This window comes from Pipra filicauda, unplaced genomic scaffold, assembly GCF_003945595.2.
Source record: "Pipra filicauda isolate LSUMZ 115617 unplaced genomic scaffold, ASM394559v2 scaffold92_size2517590_pilon, whole genome shotgun sequence".
NCBI lineage: Eukaryota > Metazoa > Chordata > Aves > Passeriformes > Pipridae > Pipra > Pipra filicauda.
Window position 1 is genome coordinate 964,154 of NW_024105120.1, and position 18,267 is coordinate 982,420.

At 41.4% G+C, this 18,267-nt stretch overlaps 1 protein-coding gene across 2 annotated transcripts; it reads right to left on the reverse strand.

The window, feature by feature from the left end:
- Positions 1 to 7,128: 7,128 nt before the first annotated feature.
- Positions 7,129 to 18,010, reverse strand: PCDH18 (protocadherin 18). Of its 2 annotated transcripts, none has more exons than XM_027729666.2 (4): positions 14,198 to 16,702; positions 13,153 to 13,241; positions 12,877 to 13,040; positions 7,129 to 8,680 (listed from the first exon to the last, which is right to left on the reverse strand). In XM_027729666.2, the coding sequence occupies exons 1-4, from the start codon at positions 16,700 to 16,702 to the stop codon at positions 8,010 to 8,012; spliced, it is 3,429 nt and encodes a 1,142-aa protein (XP_027585467.2). In that variant the 3' UTR covers positions 7,129 to 8,009. The 2 variants fall into 2 exon arrangements, with proteins under 2 accessions (XP_027585467.2, XP_027585468.2); XM_027729667.2 differs by having other exon boundaries at positions 8,010 to 8,680; positions 13,153 to 13,238; positions 14,198 to 18,010.
- Positions 18,011 to 18,267: the final 257 nt, after the last annotated feature.

Sequence of the window (18,267 nt, forward strand, 5' to 3'; positions counted from 1 at the left end):
AGTTTTCAGTTGTTTACAAATGTTTCCAGTGATAAATGTCTTTGCTATTTCCCATATGAAGTTATGTACTCAAACATGTGCAGCTTTGCTGATCTAACTGCTACAGTGAGATGAGAGCCATCAGAGAGAGCTGAATTTTGGTTGCCCTTCAACAAACACATCTACACTTGAGTTTTTGTTCCACAGACTTTTAAGATCATAAAGCAGGATTGTTATAGCACCACTTTGTTCCTTAGAGCAGTGTTAATGCCTTTCACCTATTGCACCACTGAAACTGCAAATGCCAAAATTATATTCTCTTTCTAAAAGTTTTCAAAAGTTTAAAATATAGGACTTTCCACAGGGTCAGGTCAGACACAACGACAACAAAATATCCAAACACAAAGTTGCATAAAAGGGTTATAATATCACTCACTGATATTTTGAAAAGATTATAATTAAATAATTTCACCACAAACACTTTTCTAGCCTGGATACAAATAAGCATGTCCTTTTTAGTTAGGTGACCTAATTATTGCAAGAATTTAAGAAAACCAGATGGGTCAAGATAAGCCCAAGAGGTCTCAAGCCTGCCAATTTAGCAAGCTTATGCTTCCATTTTATTTGAATAAAAAATATCCATCATTGTTAGAGGTGCATTAAGCCACTGTGGTTGTTTGTCATAATTTGTATAAAAGCCAGGTTACCTGTCAGTTTACAAATATTGTAGATAAAGGGCATTACTTGAAACAGCACAGGCCTTATTAACAAGAAAATAGGAATCTTTTTAACCTGTTCCTCTGCTTTTCCTTTTTCATGGTACTATATTAGCTTGGATATGGATTTTTTTTTTCCACACTCTCTCTCACACAAGGCAGCACCTTCAGCTCATTAGACTACAAGGTTCTTGGAGTTAACTTTTTCCAGGGCAATAGCCTCTCTTACTACTTTATCCAGGATTACAGAGAAAGAGTCTGTCCATGATCCATTTGTACATATGAAATTATTACCAGGCTCAGATGTGCCTCCCTCTCCATTTCACCCATGTTTCATTGCAATGTACTTTTAAACATGTCACAAATCTGTTTATGTGTGGATAGAGAAACCGTTTTATTTCAAGACCAGCTGGAGCCTGTGAAAAGAAGACACAAACACAATCCTCTCTCATCTAGACTTCGCTTATTTTCCTTGTCTTAGCTATTTTAGCTGTACGTAATAGTAATTGGATAGTCTGAATTCTCCTTCTGAGATCTAAATATAATCATTGTAGAAATCTTATCTTTTAAAAAGATAAGACACTAAGTTGTGACAAGTTATTATAACACACTACCATATATGAGAGACTGTTTCATTTTCCATACACAGCAGCAAGAACATTTCCTTTTAAGGCATAATTCATGGTTTCTACTTAAATCTCCATGATGACCCTAGGACACTCCCTTATTAGCTGGAAATTAATCTTTCCAAGTCGGTAAAGTTTGAACTTCAAAAATACCATTTTGCACCAAATAATTTAATAAAAAAAAATATTCGAGGTTATCACTGTCCATATTTGCTGTACAAACTCTGTGGACTCTACATGTGGAGGGTTCTCCTAGAACTTTGGAGACCACACTGGCTTCCCAATTCATTTGCCCACCACTGCTATTTATTTTTCCCCCAAAAATCATTCAACGTTTTGTGAGATTAAGGTTATTGGCATCCAAATCATTGAGAGAAGAAAAAAAAAAGAAGGAATTATTTGAATGAAACAAATGGAAAGTAGGTTTCCTCTTGCATGAATTTTCACAGTGATTGAAGACTAAGTGCACAAAAGAATATATGTATGTTTTAAAATACCAGGATCTATAGAACTCACATGCTTTCTGTGCAATGCACAGGAAGAACTTTGTGCTTGACAGCAAATGTCAGTAAGAAACAACCAGTAAGAAAAGCAGATGATGACAGCAGGGATTAAATTTTCAGTCTATGGGGACGGATCACCCTCCACAGTCGTGTCTGAGAGGGCAGCATGCTGGACTTGGATTGAAGGTAAAAGTTAAAAAAAGTAGTTTAAGCTAAAATTTTATTTTTCTTAAATAAAACCCCACCATCATCCATGCTATCTTCAGGACTAGGGCTTATAACAATTCTTCCTCACAAAATATAAGTACATGAAAGTATAGCATGTACTTTTACCATTACCAGAGCTATCAGACAGCCCAGCTTCAAACCCCTTTGTCTTCACAGGAAGCTTCAATTTCTTGTCCTACCCCACTAGCCTACCATACAATTTCAAATATTCCCATTGAAGTTGCTGCCTTTGTTTAATGTTTAAAACACATATTTTTAGCCACAGAGAGGAAAAAAAAAACCACAAATGAGAGTTGAGGGGTGACTGCCTGGAAGGGCAAACAATTGCTTTCCAGTGCCTAGCACAGCATGCATCTCCTTTTTCTCTTACTCAATTTTCTCTGCAGTTCAGTCTCTTATGCATGTTCAGAGAGGCAAACCTCTGCAGCACAGAGGCCCTGAAATGAGTTGGGCAACGGATTGCAAAGTCATGCACTGAAACTGGATGACTGGTGAAGCTTTAAATGGTTCCTGTAAGCCATAAAACTGTTTGCATGGTCATTTCTCACTGTATTTCCCACCCTGCTACTCAGGCAAGTAGTAGGAGAATGCGTGCACTGGTCAGATTTCAGCTTCAGTTATTACCCATTTTTTCCAGGGGCTCCCCTGAGTTTTAATTAAACAAGGTATTATTTACCAACTCTGTTGTAAATAGTACAGTTACAGTACGGTTTAAACTGTTCCTATGTGTCTCTTCAGAGAGGTTCTTTTTTCAGTAGTGGGTCACTTGATCCCAGAATATTATTTTTATAAGTGCTCACTGATTTATGATTCTACAGATCTGAGCACATAAAGTGCAACAGGGTTGTAATTATAAATATTTTTTATAGATTGAAATTACGATATTATCACTTCCTTTTTCTTATCTATATAAACCATGTCAGAGAATACGCTGCAGGACAAGTTTTGTGTGCAGGCAGAGTCTGACCCTGGGGTAGGGAAAGGAGTTAAATTCTACCTGAAAGTGTATCAACCTGCACTGTTGAAAGAAAATACATGTATACCATAGTCTCCCAGGGATCTCAGTTCAGATGTTATGTTAACCTAACACTTAAAATGGAGGATTTCAAGTCTTCTAATCTTTGTGAGCAACTGAAATTCTCTGTGGCTTGCAGAGAAAGAAATTAAATTTCTTACCATTTTCTATGAATTTTAATTTTTCATTAAGAAAAGGATAGGAAACTGTAAAGGTTAAATATTTTGTGGTGGCTTTCATTTGCTTTCTATTTTTGTTCTTAAACATAGCAACTATATACATAACCAGAGTAAAGAATGTAGCATCCTCTCGATGTACTTATCTTAATGGGCATCCAATAATAAAGTGCAATGCAGTGGTGACTTTTTAAATACAACTTAAATAAGTGGTCAAAGAACTCTGATAATTTTTCAGTATTTTTTTTAATGTAACTATTTCAGAATTGAATACAAAAAACTTAGATGGAACCTGTAGAAAAGTAGTGGTTGAGCATCCACTAATAAAATTTTGTATTTTTTCAAAAGGCTTAACATTTCCATATATAGAAGGAATGCCAGAACCACTAGCACATGGAATGGTTTCGGTTGGACAGGATGTTAAGGATCATCTTAATCCCCTGATCAACAACCCCCTGCCATAGTCAGGGACACCTTCCACTAGAGCACATTTCTTAAAGCCCCATCCAACCAGGCCTTGAACACTTCCAGGGATAATCAGTATTCTGGTAATTACTATTTGATGATATTTATTACCTTTTCTGTCATTATGATACCAAGAAGGATAAAACTGGTAAGCATTATAGAAGTGCTAGCAACCTACTGTTCTGGACAGAATAATCACGCTCATGTTTGGTGCTTAAACCACACCAGCTAATCCCACCACCCCTAAATCTCTACTAGCTGTCAAAATGTGGCAAATCAATATTTATTGTATATATTTTTTAAATCTGCATAATATCAGTTTTCCCTGTTCTTGACATGGAAGAGATTTGCTGCTAGGGTTTTTAAGTATGTGTACACATACATATATAAATAGATACATAATTTCTCTCATTTATAAAGGAAACCTGAGAAAAAGAGGGACTCTAAAGTAGGATTAAGGTAGATTTTTCCCTCATTTACTGCTATCTACAGATCTTTTAGTAAGCTTCCTATTGATAATAAATACAACTCAAACTCTGATGCATTTCAGATATAATCTAAGTAAACATTTTTGCTCCTGGAGACTGGTCTTATTGCTGGTCTCTTTGCATGATAAGATTCTTGCAGCAATGCAAATACCAAATACTATTACTGTATGTTGGTACAGAAGTCCCCTCTAGGAAAACCTGACGTGTTTTCCGATATTTGGATGCCTAGTGCTACCAGAGAAACTCTTTGCAGTCTATGAAAGTCTCCTCTGCAAACAATGGCTCTTTAAATCATTGAGAATATCCATGTGACATGGGCCAGTGGACATAAACTGATTTAAGGATTTTAAATTTAAAACAGGTTGATAATCCCTAGTGGATGATGTGACTGTGAAAATGGAGCTTATCAGGCTGCCCTGCAAGTCTGCAGACAGAGCAAACCAGTCTGAGCCTGACTGTCTAATATTTCCTGCTCTAGAAATGAAGAACAGTTTTCTACATTTATTTATGAAGTAGGAGTCTACACCACTTGAAGGGGAGTTTTGTACTCAGCTGCTGATTTTGTAGCAGACAGCAATGCCTTATCCAGGTCAACAGAAAACTAAAGTAATTTACGAGGTTAATAGCTATTTTCAAACTATCGCCTTGTACATTTTTAACATAACCATGAGCCCTGCTCTACACCTCACAAACTGTGCATGCCCAGGCTGGAATCAAATCACCAGCCACTTCCTAAGCAGGCACGAGTTTTGTCTTTGGAGTTGCTCTCCTGAGCTTCCCTCTCCTGTGCAAAGTCAGCAGTGGGGAGGTGCAGCCGTGCAAGTCAGCTCTTTTCACTGCATACAGTCACCCAGTAAAAGGCACTGGGTGTGGGGGAATTCAGGAATCCAGCTTACAGTTGCATTGTAATTACAATTACACATCAAAAAAAATTAGGGCAAGAGAGGATTTGAAGGGTGTGTTAGGTAGATGCAACTAAAGAGGTAGAAACTGGGAATTTCATTTATTGGCAGTGTTATTGGGGTACCATGTACTCTATAAACATGTTTATGGGCTGTGCAGGATTAGTACGTGGGTCAGATTTTAATGGAAGTGAAGTCAGAGAGCCAAGAGGAAAGGAGAATGAGGTGAGGGAATCTGGAGAATGGGACCAAAACTGGATACTGAAAAAGAGAGAAACTGAAAGGGGAGGGCTGAGATGAGACAAAAACAACCTAGGTAACAACAAGCTATGCCTTGGTGAACTTTAGGACTTGGTAGGACTGCTACAGCATCATGACTGGCTTCACAGTCAGCCTGATCTTGTTGCCATGAAGAGTTGACTTGCAATGAACATGGGGCATGAAATACTGTCAGGAAGCACCAAGAGCACATATGCCCTGGAGAGGGATGCAGGAGATAGACGAGGAGCTGAGAGCAATCCCAACACAAGCAGTACCTGCACAAAGTGCAATCCTACAGTACCTGAGCACAGCAGGTTGAGCCAAGTGGGGTGACAAAGGGGTCAATTCGTAGCCCTCAGCACATCAAGGTGACAAACCAGGATGAGGGTCTATCCAAGGACTCCTGGCAGCAGCAGCTGGATATGGGTTGGAGACACATTTATTAAGTCAGTCCCAGGTACATCCCGGGAGGCAAGGGTGGATCAACACTCACACAACAGCTGCCTGCCCCACGCTGAGCTTAAACCAGCTCCTGAGCCCTCGGAATGAGGAGGAGCAGGAAGGACCCAGGTGAGGCTCGTGAGGCCAGTAAAGCCTATTAGTGGGAAGGAAGGGGAAAAACAGGGAATAGGTTTTCAAGTATTTAATAAATGAGGTGTTACAACTTCTTCCTTTCAGTAACAGACGGCAACTCACTGAGGCTCAAATCTTGTTGGCATTCAAAGGTGCTATAATAAATCTCCAGATCTGAGGTCCTGGTATTTCTAACCAGTATAGCTTTATGCACGAGCTCCTGATGTGTAAGCAATTTGAGAATCTCTCCCTTGTTCAGGTGTCAACAAATGTCCTCACATCCTCATATATTGCATCTATAGCGCTGTGAAACCAATAATGAGACTAAAGTTTCCTTGCACACAGACAAAACAAATAAATCTTGTGCCTGCAACAAGATTCTTGGGTAATACTAAACAGGATTTTTCTGTATCTAACATTAAAAAAAATATTCTATAAGATACTTGACAAGGGCAATTCTTCAGAATAAAAGTATGTACCAGTTTTCATGCCCAGATCGACTTGGATTATTCCACCAGTTTTTCACAGGTAAAAAGTATATCCTTTAACAATATGCATCTGCAGCTCTGAATGAAAGCCCAAAATACCAGTTTTTCTGGCCGTCTCTGATTAACCTAACACTCTCCTGCAGTGAGTATTGGAAGTCCAAAACCCACCCATGTTTCTCAACTGCAAAATCCAAAAATCTATTTGTTTACTATTACAACAGTCTCCTTGACTATTACAAAAGTCTCCTTGTGTATTTATTTGTACAGTCATTGTAATATATTCCCTTTCTCCCATTTGGAGTCTGGTGTGTTTTGTCTGGGAAAAAAAAACATCTCACATTGGATTGAGATGTGACAGGGGGATAGGACTAGGGAATTGGATTTTGGAGATCTCAAACCATGACACAGGCTAACCAAGAAAAAGAATTAAAGGGACCACACTGACTTTTATCTGAGCAATATTAGTTACATCACCCCCTCAGTGGCAATAGCACCACAGTATAAATTACTGTTTTCAGGACAGAGAGAAGCCCCACTATAGAAGGACTGGATTCAGTGAGAGCCATTGTACCTGCAGGTTTGCTCCCTTCTAGGAACTCCAAGCATTTCTGTACTACTGTACAAATACAAGACAGGCACACTTATAACAGAGAAAAAATATAGCTAATATAAAATTATAGCTGCTTTGTAGAGGCAAAATATAGCTGCTTTTCTGGAAGATGCAACATTCCTTTTATTTTTGTGTCATTTACAAAGATAAAGCAGTGCATTGCAATTTTTTTATTTACATTAATTGAGAATTCAGCTTGAGGTCAGAAAAGCTGATTTTATTGCTGTCTTTCAAGTATACACCACTGACTTTAACTGGCTTTGCAGTGAAACAACAGCACAATAAATTGACATTTTTTTTTGCAGAGATCACAGTGGAAGACCCATCACTGAATTCCATAAATTTTTCACTGGGGAAAACACTTATCTGCCAAAGACAGGAAGACCCCAGCCTGCAATAATCCATTAATTAAATGAGAAAATGACTTTATAGACCAAAGACATCAAAATAAAAAAGGACATTTTAGGTTTCATGGGAGTTGTCAAGTCTTTATTATAAAACGTTGCAACAAGATGTTGGATCATTTATTGAAACTAATGTTTGCATAACTTTTCAGTGGTTTGAATTTGTATTTGAAACATTTAAAAGAAATAATAAGGGAAAACAATATCCCTTTTTTGTTTTGTTTTTTTTTAAACATGCCTCTGTGGCAAGAACACTCAAAGTTTGACAAGGGTGGTACCATTTATATACATTTAGGAAAACATGCCTGCTGTGGGTGTACAAAAATAAAATTTATTTGTTAAATTACACATAAATATAAGGTACAAATGTATTTTTAAAATACAGATAAAGATAATCACACTTGCATTGTGTACATATGAAAATACAGTATTTTAATATTCAACATACACAGACACATTTATGATAAATGCAACTAGTTGGCAATGCCAGTTCTTCTCAGTCTCTGTTTTGTTCTTTTTTTTTTTTTTTCCCTTCCAGTTTTCCATAAATATGGAAAAATAGGCTTTTGAAACAATTAGTTCTGCCGGACATCTTGCAGCAGTTTATTAATTTCTGCCACCAGCTCACTGGCATCCATGAGTTCGTGTTTGCCATCACTGAGGTGGTTGAGTACGTTGTCAAAATCATCTTCCTCGTAATTCTCCGGGATCTCCTCCATGGCTGGCAGCCACTTGGAGGAAGGCTGCGCGCCCAAGTGAGTCCCCAGAGTGGGCCCGTTGTTGGCAGGGTTTTGGAAATGTGTGCTGGCTGCCCAGGCTGCCACTGCCGGTGGATAATTTACAGTCTTGGCTGGCAAATGTCCTTTCCTGCGCTCCAACGAGTTGGAGCGATCCATCTCATCGCACTCCGTGTAGGCATCTAGGGAGGGAGGCAGCAGGCGCTGGAAGACGCTGCTCATTTCAGAGAGGAGGGAGGAGGTGCAGGTGTCCCCCGACTCCTCCTCACTCTGGCAGTCCTTCCCAAATGTTGAAAAGCTCTTCTTCTTCTCACTGGCGTCAGCAGCCTGGGCGTCATCCTCGAGGCCCTGATGCTGCTGCTGCTGCAGGTGCTGCTGGGGCGACTGGAACTCCTCCCCAGGGATAAACATATTACTTCTGTAATCGGAGGAGGGAGAGGGCAGTGGTGGCATCCAGCACTGGTCAGAGTGCCCCAGGACCCTGCACTCCTCTGTGCACAGTCGCATCGCTGCAAGAGAGACATGAGGAGAGTGAGCATCCCTCTCCTGCTGCAGATAGCACCTACGTTCACAGGGACTGACACCAGGACTAAATGTCTCCAAAGATGTTCAAATCTGGTGTTTGGTTTCATTTTCTGTGCGCAGGAAGGTGGCAAATACAAATGGTCTGGATCTAAACGTACTTGCATTGCCAAATTGTCTCCAAAAAATGGGAACGACCAATGCAGAACATGTAAGACAGCAATGCGATCGCTTAACTAAGATTGAAGATAAACATGCAAAACCCAGGTGGAAAACAAGCATTTGTGGCTTAAAGCCATTCATCCCTTTGTACAATGCTAGCTCATTAAAACAAATATAAAATAAAAGGAAGATATTTCTACCTCCAAGCATTCACTTGAGTTTTAGTGAAGTCTTCCACATGCAAATAGTGAAGCGTATCAGAGTGGGAATAAATGAACAGGGGAAATAAAGAACAAAGAATATTAACATGCAGAGGGATCTCCTTCTCCATTAAACACCTCCTTTTATCTGCAATGAGGTGTATGTAGAATTCGGCGTGATCCACTGCCATATTACCTTTTCAACTGAATCAGTTCAATTTTAATTCAGTATCGAAATACCTAGGGCTTAATTCCTACTCTGTGTGACTCTGGTGTTTACACTGGATTTATACTCTCAGGTGCACTTGCAGCTCTGTAGCTCAAGTCACTGGACCATGCTGGCTCAGGTGCTGGCACAAGGAGGGCTCTAACCCACCAGACGGACACCCAGGCACAGGATGAGGGCTGAAGAGCAGAAGACAACAGAGCTGCTCTCTCTTGGTTTATTGGTTTATTGATGTCTCTCAGGTAGAAGAAATAAGATGGGGCAAGTGACTGCATCCCTGAGAGCTACACTGCTCTGAACTAGACCATGAAGGAGCACTGCAGGAGTTCTCTCCAAACACTCAGAGGTCTGGCAATGGTCCCTGGAAGCAGAGACAGGAAAAGCCCAATTTGACAGACCTGCAGAGAGGGATGTGCCAGGAGAGAGGTCAAATTTTCCACTCCAAAGGGCACTGATTGTAGGACACAGTCTTGTCTCAGACTAGGTCCTGCCTGTGCGCCTGGCAGAGTTGCTGGAGAAGACCTGGGTTCTGCTGGGGCCACTGACTTGGTTTTGAGTCACATGGTTCAAAAGACAGTTTTCAGAAATGACAGACTCTTTACATTATGCATATTTTGACCATAAGAAACTTCTGCCCTATTCATTTAATGGTTAGATTACCCCACACAGAATAGAGTTACTTGTTCTTTCTCTGTCCATATTGAGTACATAAGAAATGTTTGCATTCATGCCCTATAAGTTTCCCTTGCTCCCTCATCACATTTCCCATCTGGCTCTGGATCCACTCCGTTTATCAAAAAATCTTTTTGCAGTGGTGTAAGCAGAACTGAACAGAGTATTTCAGCTTAGGACGTACCAGTGATTGATAAAGTCCTACTCTCATGTTGTCAGTGCTATTTATCTCTGCACTTTACACAGCCTGTCATATTGTTTGCTTTCCTAATGGCCTTTCCGTTCCTACAAGTATAAACTTTCTCTGTGTCTTGCAAGCGAGAGTATGAATTTCTTCAAGATTACAAGCTCAGGCTGCAGTCTGGAGAGTGCACAAGCTGTTACAAAATAACTGCTGACCCAGGCAGCTTCAAACAAACAAAGCAGACTAGAATATATCAGTGGTTGAAGCTTTGATAGGAGTGACTGAAATGCCTACTTTGTTCCCATGTATGATGATTTACAGAAAATTAGTTAGAAAGGACAAAAAACATCTGAGTGATCCATGACCAGTTCTCAAGTCATCCCAGAAGGTGAGAATTACTTTTCTAATTAAGAAGACTCTGTTAAGACTCCTTTAAATTCATTAGATACTTTCAGTGGTCTAGTATTTCATTAGTAGTGAGTTTTGTCTTAGTGTGAATTTTGTTACTGTTGTTATCAGGAATGGTTTTGGTTTAAAATAATAAATTTTTAAGTTCCTGAACATAAGATCAAAAGATACTCTGAAGTAACTGAACGGTGACACAGTCTGTCCTTAAATCAGCAATGAACTAAAAAACGCCCAGATGCACAACAGTTTTTTTTCTTTCTTTTTTTCCAGAACTTAAAGTTTGTTGGTTAAGTTTTAAAAAGAGAGAGAGAAAAAGGAGTCTTTCAAGGACAGTTTTTGAACTTTCTGATCATATAATTTGTGAAGTTTTGAGGAACTGGCTCCATTCTTATCCAATTTCACCTTAAAGGGACAAACTGAAAGGACTTTCCCACAGGATTTTGCCTGTGTCCAGACTGACAATGCAGAAACCTTTCAAAATGGAGAACAGGAAATCTCCAGGAAGTTTTCTTTTCCTCCTTTTTATTTATTTGGACTGCAGAACAATTCAGGTCTCATCTGAACAGGTTCAGAACACTTATCTGATGGATTAAGGCCATGCATAGCAGCAAGTGGACAGCTGGGTGAGATTAAATGCCAATCTTGACAGCCCAACACAGTTCTGTCTGCACTCAGAAAGAGCTTTCCTTACTTTGAATGCAATTAGCTGGGCATTTTGGGAAATCCTATGCTTTGGTTTCCTGTTTAGAGAGGGAATTGTAAGAGCTGAAAATGGGTCATGGGCATTTTAGCCAGCTAAGAGGACAACCATTCCTGTCTGCTGGCAGCCTCCAGCTGCCCACTGGAAAGGGACAGCTCTTCCTTGGCAGCAGTGGGGCTGGATGCCAGTGCAAACACCATTGCACTTGAAGTTCCCTTGGCAACTGAGAGCTCCAGCAGATCCCTCCCTCTGTCCTTGCTAAGCATAGGAGAGAATGAGACATGCCTCATGTTAGCTGGCAGAGGAATAAGCAGTAGGAGTTAGGGAGGAAGAGGATAAAAATATATTAGTACTCCAGATGTAGGCTAAAGATTTGGAAAACATGGTAACTTTTTGAGGCCTTCAGTTTTGAGCATGTTTGAGGAGGTAGGGGGAGTGATACAGATCTAGTCTGGAGCAAAATATACTAAGGAAAATTTAAAGTTAAAACGTATAAGAAAACCAAATTGAATTTTTGGTGTTTACTCTTGCATAGCATAACAGCAGGTTTCTCAGGGTAAAGCACATCAAGGTCAGGTACAACCCTCCCACTGCTGTTTTCCCTGGCAGACCAGGGAAGAAGGTCCAGTACTCCACCTCCTCTGCTCCAGCCCTGGGTAATGCATGGGGGTCACTTTAGGAGGGACATGTGCTTCACCACCCCATAAAGCAAGGGGCCTCCATGTATAAAATTACTTTACTAAACTTTTAAGTTCACACTCTTGGTTCAGTGAACTATACGGAAATTATCCAGCCCTGTGATTATAATATGATCTGAAGTAAGAACAAGATCTAGGGTACAACCAGAGGCTGTATAATTATTAAAGTAATTACAAAATTCTTCTATCTGTACTAAGCATGACTTCCCATGACTTTTTATTCAACTTATAGCTAGGTATAAATTTAAAAGTGATACTTCATACACATGAGTATGTACATGTGCGTTTATCCTACTGCCACTCACCCTTGTCTCATTTTTTTCTTTCTGCCTTCTGCTCCTGAATTGTACCTCTTAGGCTCTCTCTTCCAAAAATTAGGATTGCAATATTTAAAATCTGGAACATACTTACAACTTTCCCTTGCCACTCAAGCTCATTTTTCAGTGGGGGAAAAAAATACACTTTTCTTTCTTCTCCATCCATATTTCTAGTCCACTTTTAACACACAATTTCTGAACAGTAAAAGTTTGTATCAAACCCACTGTGGAAAACCTATCTCCCAAATTATAGTTCAGTGTATTTTTAACAAACCACAACTGCCTGGCTTTGTGAAAACATCCACCCAGTCATTAGAAGTCTAAGGATTTGGAGAAGATTGTACTTTTAGAGGGAATCTGGAGACAGCTCATGATGTGAGTAAAGAAAAAAAAGAGGAGGAGGCATTGCTCTGAGTAGATTTGCAGCTGTGTCTGAGGTTTCATTTTAGTAGGTATGTCAAGGCTTCAGCTCAGTATTTACCATGAAGCAGAGTAAAAAGGAAGGAAACACAGGACGTGAAAGCTAAAGAATTTTTGCTTTCTCAGGAGTAGTTTTATCAAAGTGACAGCCAGGCAGCACTGTAAATAAACCAGTCAGCTTCCATTGTGCTCTTACCTGCAGGAATTCTTCCATCTGTAAGGAAAAGGTCACTGAATCCTTCCCCAAGAAGTCTGTCAATTGGAGACTCTCTCCCCAAATCATAATCACTGTCTCCAGCTTCACTATCACCCCGACCACTGTCTTTCAAGCTGAATTTATCCATATCTTGTAGGGCATATCTGTAAAGAGAATTGTGAATTACATTATCTCAGATATGTTATAGTCCACTTTTTGATTAAAAATATATGTCCATATCTTCAGATGCATGTACAGAATAGTCTGGATTCTCACCTGTAGCTTCTGGAATACTTGTTTCCTCGAAAACTTGGCCTTGGCTGATATTGGCCCTGGTGAAGCATCGAGAGAAGCTGAGAAACCTGCTAAAGAAAAAGTGAAAAGACTGATCCTTTGTAATGAAAGCTCAAGTTTCTAGTTGTAAAACCACTAATTTGCTTCCCAGGTTTGTTTGTGGTTTATTTTTTTGCCCTTTAAAACTTAATTAAATCAAATAACTGCACATATATAATGCAATACGACAGACTATTTTGTAGTGTAGTATCTGACACAGGAAATACCTGAAGACTACAATGAGGAAATGCACTGCTGTTCATCCGCCTCTGAACTCATAATAATTGATTCATTAACAAATAAAACAAGTAATTAAAGAGAGGTAGAGTTTTGGTTTGGTTAAATATATGAGAATCAGTCCTTTACCATTCCAGGATCCTAATTCAAAACAAAACATCATTGCTTTACATGTAAAGAGCTTCCAGGACACAGATCTCATTTATTTAAGACATTACCCAGCATTTGCAGTAAAAACTGAGATGGGCAGTCTCAAAGTTTGAGACACTATGAACATATATTACAACAGCTGTACCTAAACTGTGTCAGTGTTTAGTCTTTTAGTTCTTCACCCCCATCAATAAAAGAATTTCCTAGATTGTTTCTGTATATCAATACTCAAGCACTCTTTCTTAGATGGAGCTGTAGAGAGGGAGAGGGAAGGCAAGGAAGAAAAGAGTGAGCAGTAAACTAGATCTGTCTGTGTTTCACTTCACTGTTTTGACCTTACAGGGAAGAACCAAGAAATAATGCTATTAATGATAGATTTAATGCTGTTCCCCGTTTAATCCAGTACCTCAGGGTAATGGAATGAGTCGATACTGGAGTAAAGCTGAAAAGCTATGGCATCCAAGAGAAATCCATGACACACCCCCACATTGGGCATTGACCTCATTGCCTCTTGCTCTCACGAGTTGCGTGCAGGGATACCTGCACGTTCCCAAGTGAGTGCATGTGTGAATGATGTGCAAAACTGAGGTATGGACCTTACCTCGACAGCTGGCGTGGCATGGGTGAGCTCCAGTGAGAAGTTTTCGGGCACGTGGTTAGAGGAGATGGTCACCAGGCTGTTCAGCGATTGGTGGCTGTGGTGGCTCTGTCGGCTGCTCATTTGTCCCCTCTCCAGGGTCGGGGATGACGATGGAGAAGCTCTGTGGTGAGACCTGATGGGTAAAGTGCCATTAACCGTTGGCACTAATGTAATGTCCCCTTTGTGGATCTGTCTTGAGGGCCGTTTTGGGTGGTGCTGGTAGGTCGATTCCGCCACGCGACAGTTGTAAGACCTGGTGTCCTTTTTCTCTCGATTGCATCTCGTAGCAAAGATAACCATAATGACCAACAACACGGCACATATTGATCCTAGGGATATAATTGTTATCATGGAGATGTCCAGAGAGGGTTGGCTTACCAAAGTTGCTTCTGTGCTTGAAAATGAATAAACGTGCTCAAAAACGGTACATTTCAGAAGGGCTTTAGTACTAAGCTGAGGGCTGCCTTTATCCTGGACTATCACTAAAAACTCCCATTGTTTTGCTGGAACTGATTCAACACTCACATTGATAGAGATGTCACAGGTTTGGGGATCCATCACGAAGATGCTGTTTTTCTTGTCAGCTGCTATGGAGCAGCTGAGTTCAGAGTTCATACCAGAGTCTCTATCTGTAGCCCTTATCCTGGTGACAAGAAAACCAATTCCAGCATCTTTAGGGATTGAGATTTCTGCTGTGCTGTTGCGTAGCGCTGGCCCCACAATGACAGGAGCGTTGTCATTTTCATCAATGATGGTTAGCACAACAGTGGTATTGCTAGCAAGCTGCTGGCTCCCTCCATCCCTAGCTTGAACCACAAAGGCAATTTGGTTTACTTCCTCATGATCAAAGGTTCGCAGGGCATAGATCGCCCCGTTGGAGGGATCGATGGTCACGTAGGTGGTTATGGAACTCCCCAAAATAGAGTTCTCCAAAATAGTGTACGTCACCTGCCCATTGTCGCCTAGATCTGGGTCTGTGGCTGTGACCGATGTGATGTATGCTCCTGGAGAGTTATTTTCCAAGATAACAACTTCATATCTGTTTGTCTGGAAGCGGGGTGGGTTGTCATTTTCATCACTGATTTGGACAGTAAAGTGTTTCACTGTGGAGAGACTTGGCGTTCCCTTGTCCTCCGCTATTACAGTCAAGCTGTATTCAGATCTCTTTTCCCTATCCAGAGTGGCATTAGTCAAGATTAAATAGTTATTTTCATAAGTCTTTTGAAGCTTAAAGTGGCCATGCCCATGGAGCTTACAAACTATCTCTCCATTCACACCAGAGTCCTTGTCTTGCACTCTGACTAGGGCAACAAAGGTGTCCAAGGGTGACCCTTCAGAAATGTAAGCTATCTCTTCTCTCTCTGTGGACATCAGGTTTAAGTTAATTTCTGGTCTGTTGTCATTCACGTCCACAACTTTAATTATAATTTTGCAGTGAGCCGGAATAGAATTTGGCCCCATATCCTGAGCCTGAACATCAATTTCATAGGATTTGGTTACTTCATAGTCCACTTGCTTCAGCAGGGTCAGATGACCTTTTTCCGAATCTATCTTAAAAGTCTCTATAATTTTGGCAGACACGTGACTACTAAAGGAGTACACAACTTTCCCATTGGCGCCCTCATCTGGATCAGTAGCGTTGAGGTCTATCAGCAAAGTCCCAATGGGTGAGTTTTCCAAGAGCTGGATCGTATATGACTGTTGCTCAAAAACAGGGCTGTTGTCATTGGAATCAGAAATGCTGATTTTCAGGAGGGACGATCCAGACTTCTGAGGCACCCCTTTGTCAGAGGCAGTGAGTTGGAGTTCGTAACTCGACTTCAACTCACGGTCCAGCTCTCTAACCACAATCAGCTCTGCATATTTAGCACCATCAGTCCTGGTTCTCACCTCAATGCTAAAAAAATCATTCGCAGAAAGGGAATAAGTGTGAAGGGAGTTGTCTCCCACATCTGGATCAAAAGCACTGTCCAAAGGGATCCGGGTTCCTACAGCTGCACTCTCTGATATCTCGATAGGGATAAGAGCTCTGGAAAACTGGGGAGAGTTGTCATTAATATCCAGCACTTCAACTTCAACATGGAAAAGCTGCAGATGTTCAGTGGGCAGAGTGATCACATCAAACTCTATGGAGCAGTTTAAGTTTTTCTGGCACAGTTGTTCCCGATCAATTTTAGCTCCTATGCTGATTTCTCCATTATCCTCACGGACTACAAGCAAGGGAGAATTCCCCCTCTGCATGGCTCGAAAACGAACCGAGGAAGGGTTAGGCATTTTTAATAAAACGTCAGCAACATCCTCCGATAGTCTTGCAATTACTGATCCAACCCTCTGCTCCTCATAAATCCTGTATTTCAAATTCTTGCCCAGCACAGTCTTATTGAAAGATATTATCATCAGTGCAAAAATGAACAGAAAGTGCATTTTACCGCCGATTCCGTGCATTTGTAAGTTTTTGCAATTCATTTCTCCCAGCAAGTTAAATAGCAATTATTTCGCCTTCCTTCCGTACCGTAAACCCAGCGCACATCTGGTCCTTTCCAACTTGAAAATGCCTTCTTTTCTAGACAGCCAAGTATTAATATCTTACAGATCAGAAAACTTTTTGCTCTTTTTTATACACACCGTGCCAGGAAGTCCAGATACAATCTGTAGGCAATCCCCGCTTTCTCATTTGACTCCGCACTCCTCTTCCAGGCTGAGATGCTCCGGGGCAGCGCGCTCCTCTCCCGCCGTCAGCATCCAGGGACGGCCGGGAGCCGGCGGGATGGAGCCGCGCAGCCCGTCCTCCCGCCCCTCTCCGCGCTCGCCGCCGGACTGAACAGCCTCCTCGCCGTCTCCAACCTAAAATCCTCCGCAACTTCACTCCAACTCCCCAGACAAAGCTTTTTCCCGGCCTGTGCCGAGCCGGGTCCAGCCAATCAGCCCCTCGCCCCGCCGGGGAGGGGCGGGGGGCACCGCGGCCGGGGCGGGGGGACCGGGGAGGGTGATGGGGGCGGCTCCTCCGCCAGCCCCTGCTCGCCGCCAAGATTTGGGGGTGGGGGCATGCGAATGACTAATGGGCAACTTTAAATCAACGTCCCTCCTTCCCCACCCCCCGAATTTTTGTGGCGGTTTCAAGCCGGGGTTTTGTGATTTTAATTCCTCCCCCTTTCTGCCACGAGAAATGAGGACCGCGCTGCTTATTTACATACTTTTAGGTTCCCCTTGTTTAACTCGCTGGGAGCTTTTAAGTGGGTTTGCTTAGTAAAGGAGGTGGTGGTGCCGCAAGAGCGTCTTCTTGCTGCTTATTTACCTACATCCTGCATGTCCTCAACGTCTATGCTCCTGCCCAGAGAGATCTCCTCCACTCCGCGAAACCTCTCCCTCCTTCTTCCCAAGTCAGGAACATTTTGCACACTCCGGTCCTTCCCCGGCTCCCTCTTGCAGCATCTCTGCCCTCAGCCCAGCTGCCTCTGCCTGAGCCCGGTTCCTCTGTGTGTTCTTATGTGCGATTGTCTCTGTGCTTTTTTATTATTATTATTTGCTGTTCCAGTGCTTCTTCAGATGATCCTTTTCATCCTGTTTGAAACAGCACTTCATGCTCCACCGCGACAGTCGGTGCTAAGCACACCTTCTACATGCCAAGTGTTTTAAAGGAAAAGAAGCCATATGACAGATTGTTTGGAAAGTGACAAAATCCTCCCCTTTCTGCTGTTGCTGAAAACTATTTACACTCCCACACAATTGCCCATAAATATATAATCTTATGACTGAGTCGAGCATGTATTTTGTGTGCACCAGAAATGTTACAGATCCCTACGTGAGCTTCAGGCTGCATCCAGGACATGGAAGCTGATACATTCTTCTCATTTCAAAAGTAGCTATTTATGTGACTTCTACTTCCTCTTTTTACATCTGCTTTTATAATTTTAGCCACAGTCTTGCTATGTTTTTCTTTGTTTCTCTGCTAACTTTGTCTACTTGTTTATCGGTGTTGCCCGTAACGATACCATCACTCTTTTATTGCTCTTTTCCCTCTCTTATATTCC

What these genes read in the sequence shown, in the direction of transcription:
- PCDH18 (XM_027729666.2), bottom strand. Translation starts at nt 16,702, where the DNA reads ATGAATTGCAAAAACTTACAAATGCACGGAATCGGCGGTAAAATGCAC. An exon ending in ATGCCACGCCAGCTGTCGAG is followed by an intron (nt 13,242 to 14,197) that starts GTAAGGTCCATA and finishes CTTTTTCTTTAG; the next exon opens with CAGGTTTCTCAGCTTCTCTC. An exon ending in AGATGGAAGAATTCCTGCAG is followed by an intron (nt 8,681 to 12,876) that starts GTAAGAGCACAA and finishes TCTCTCTTGCAG; the next exon opens with CGATGCGACTGTGCACAGAG.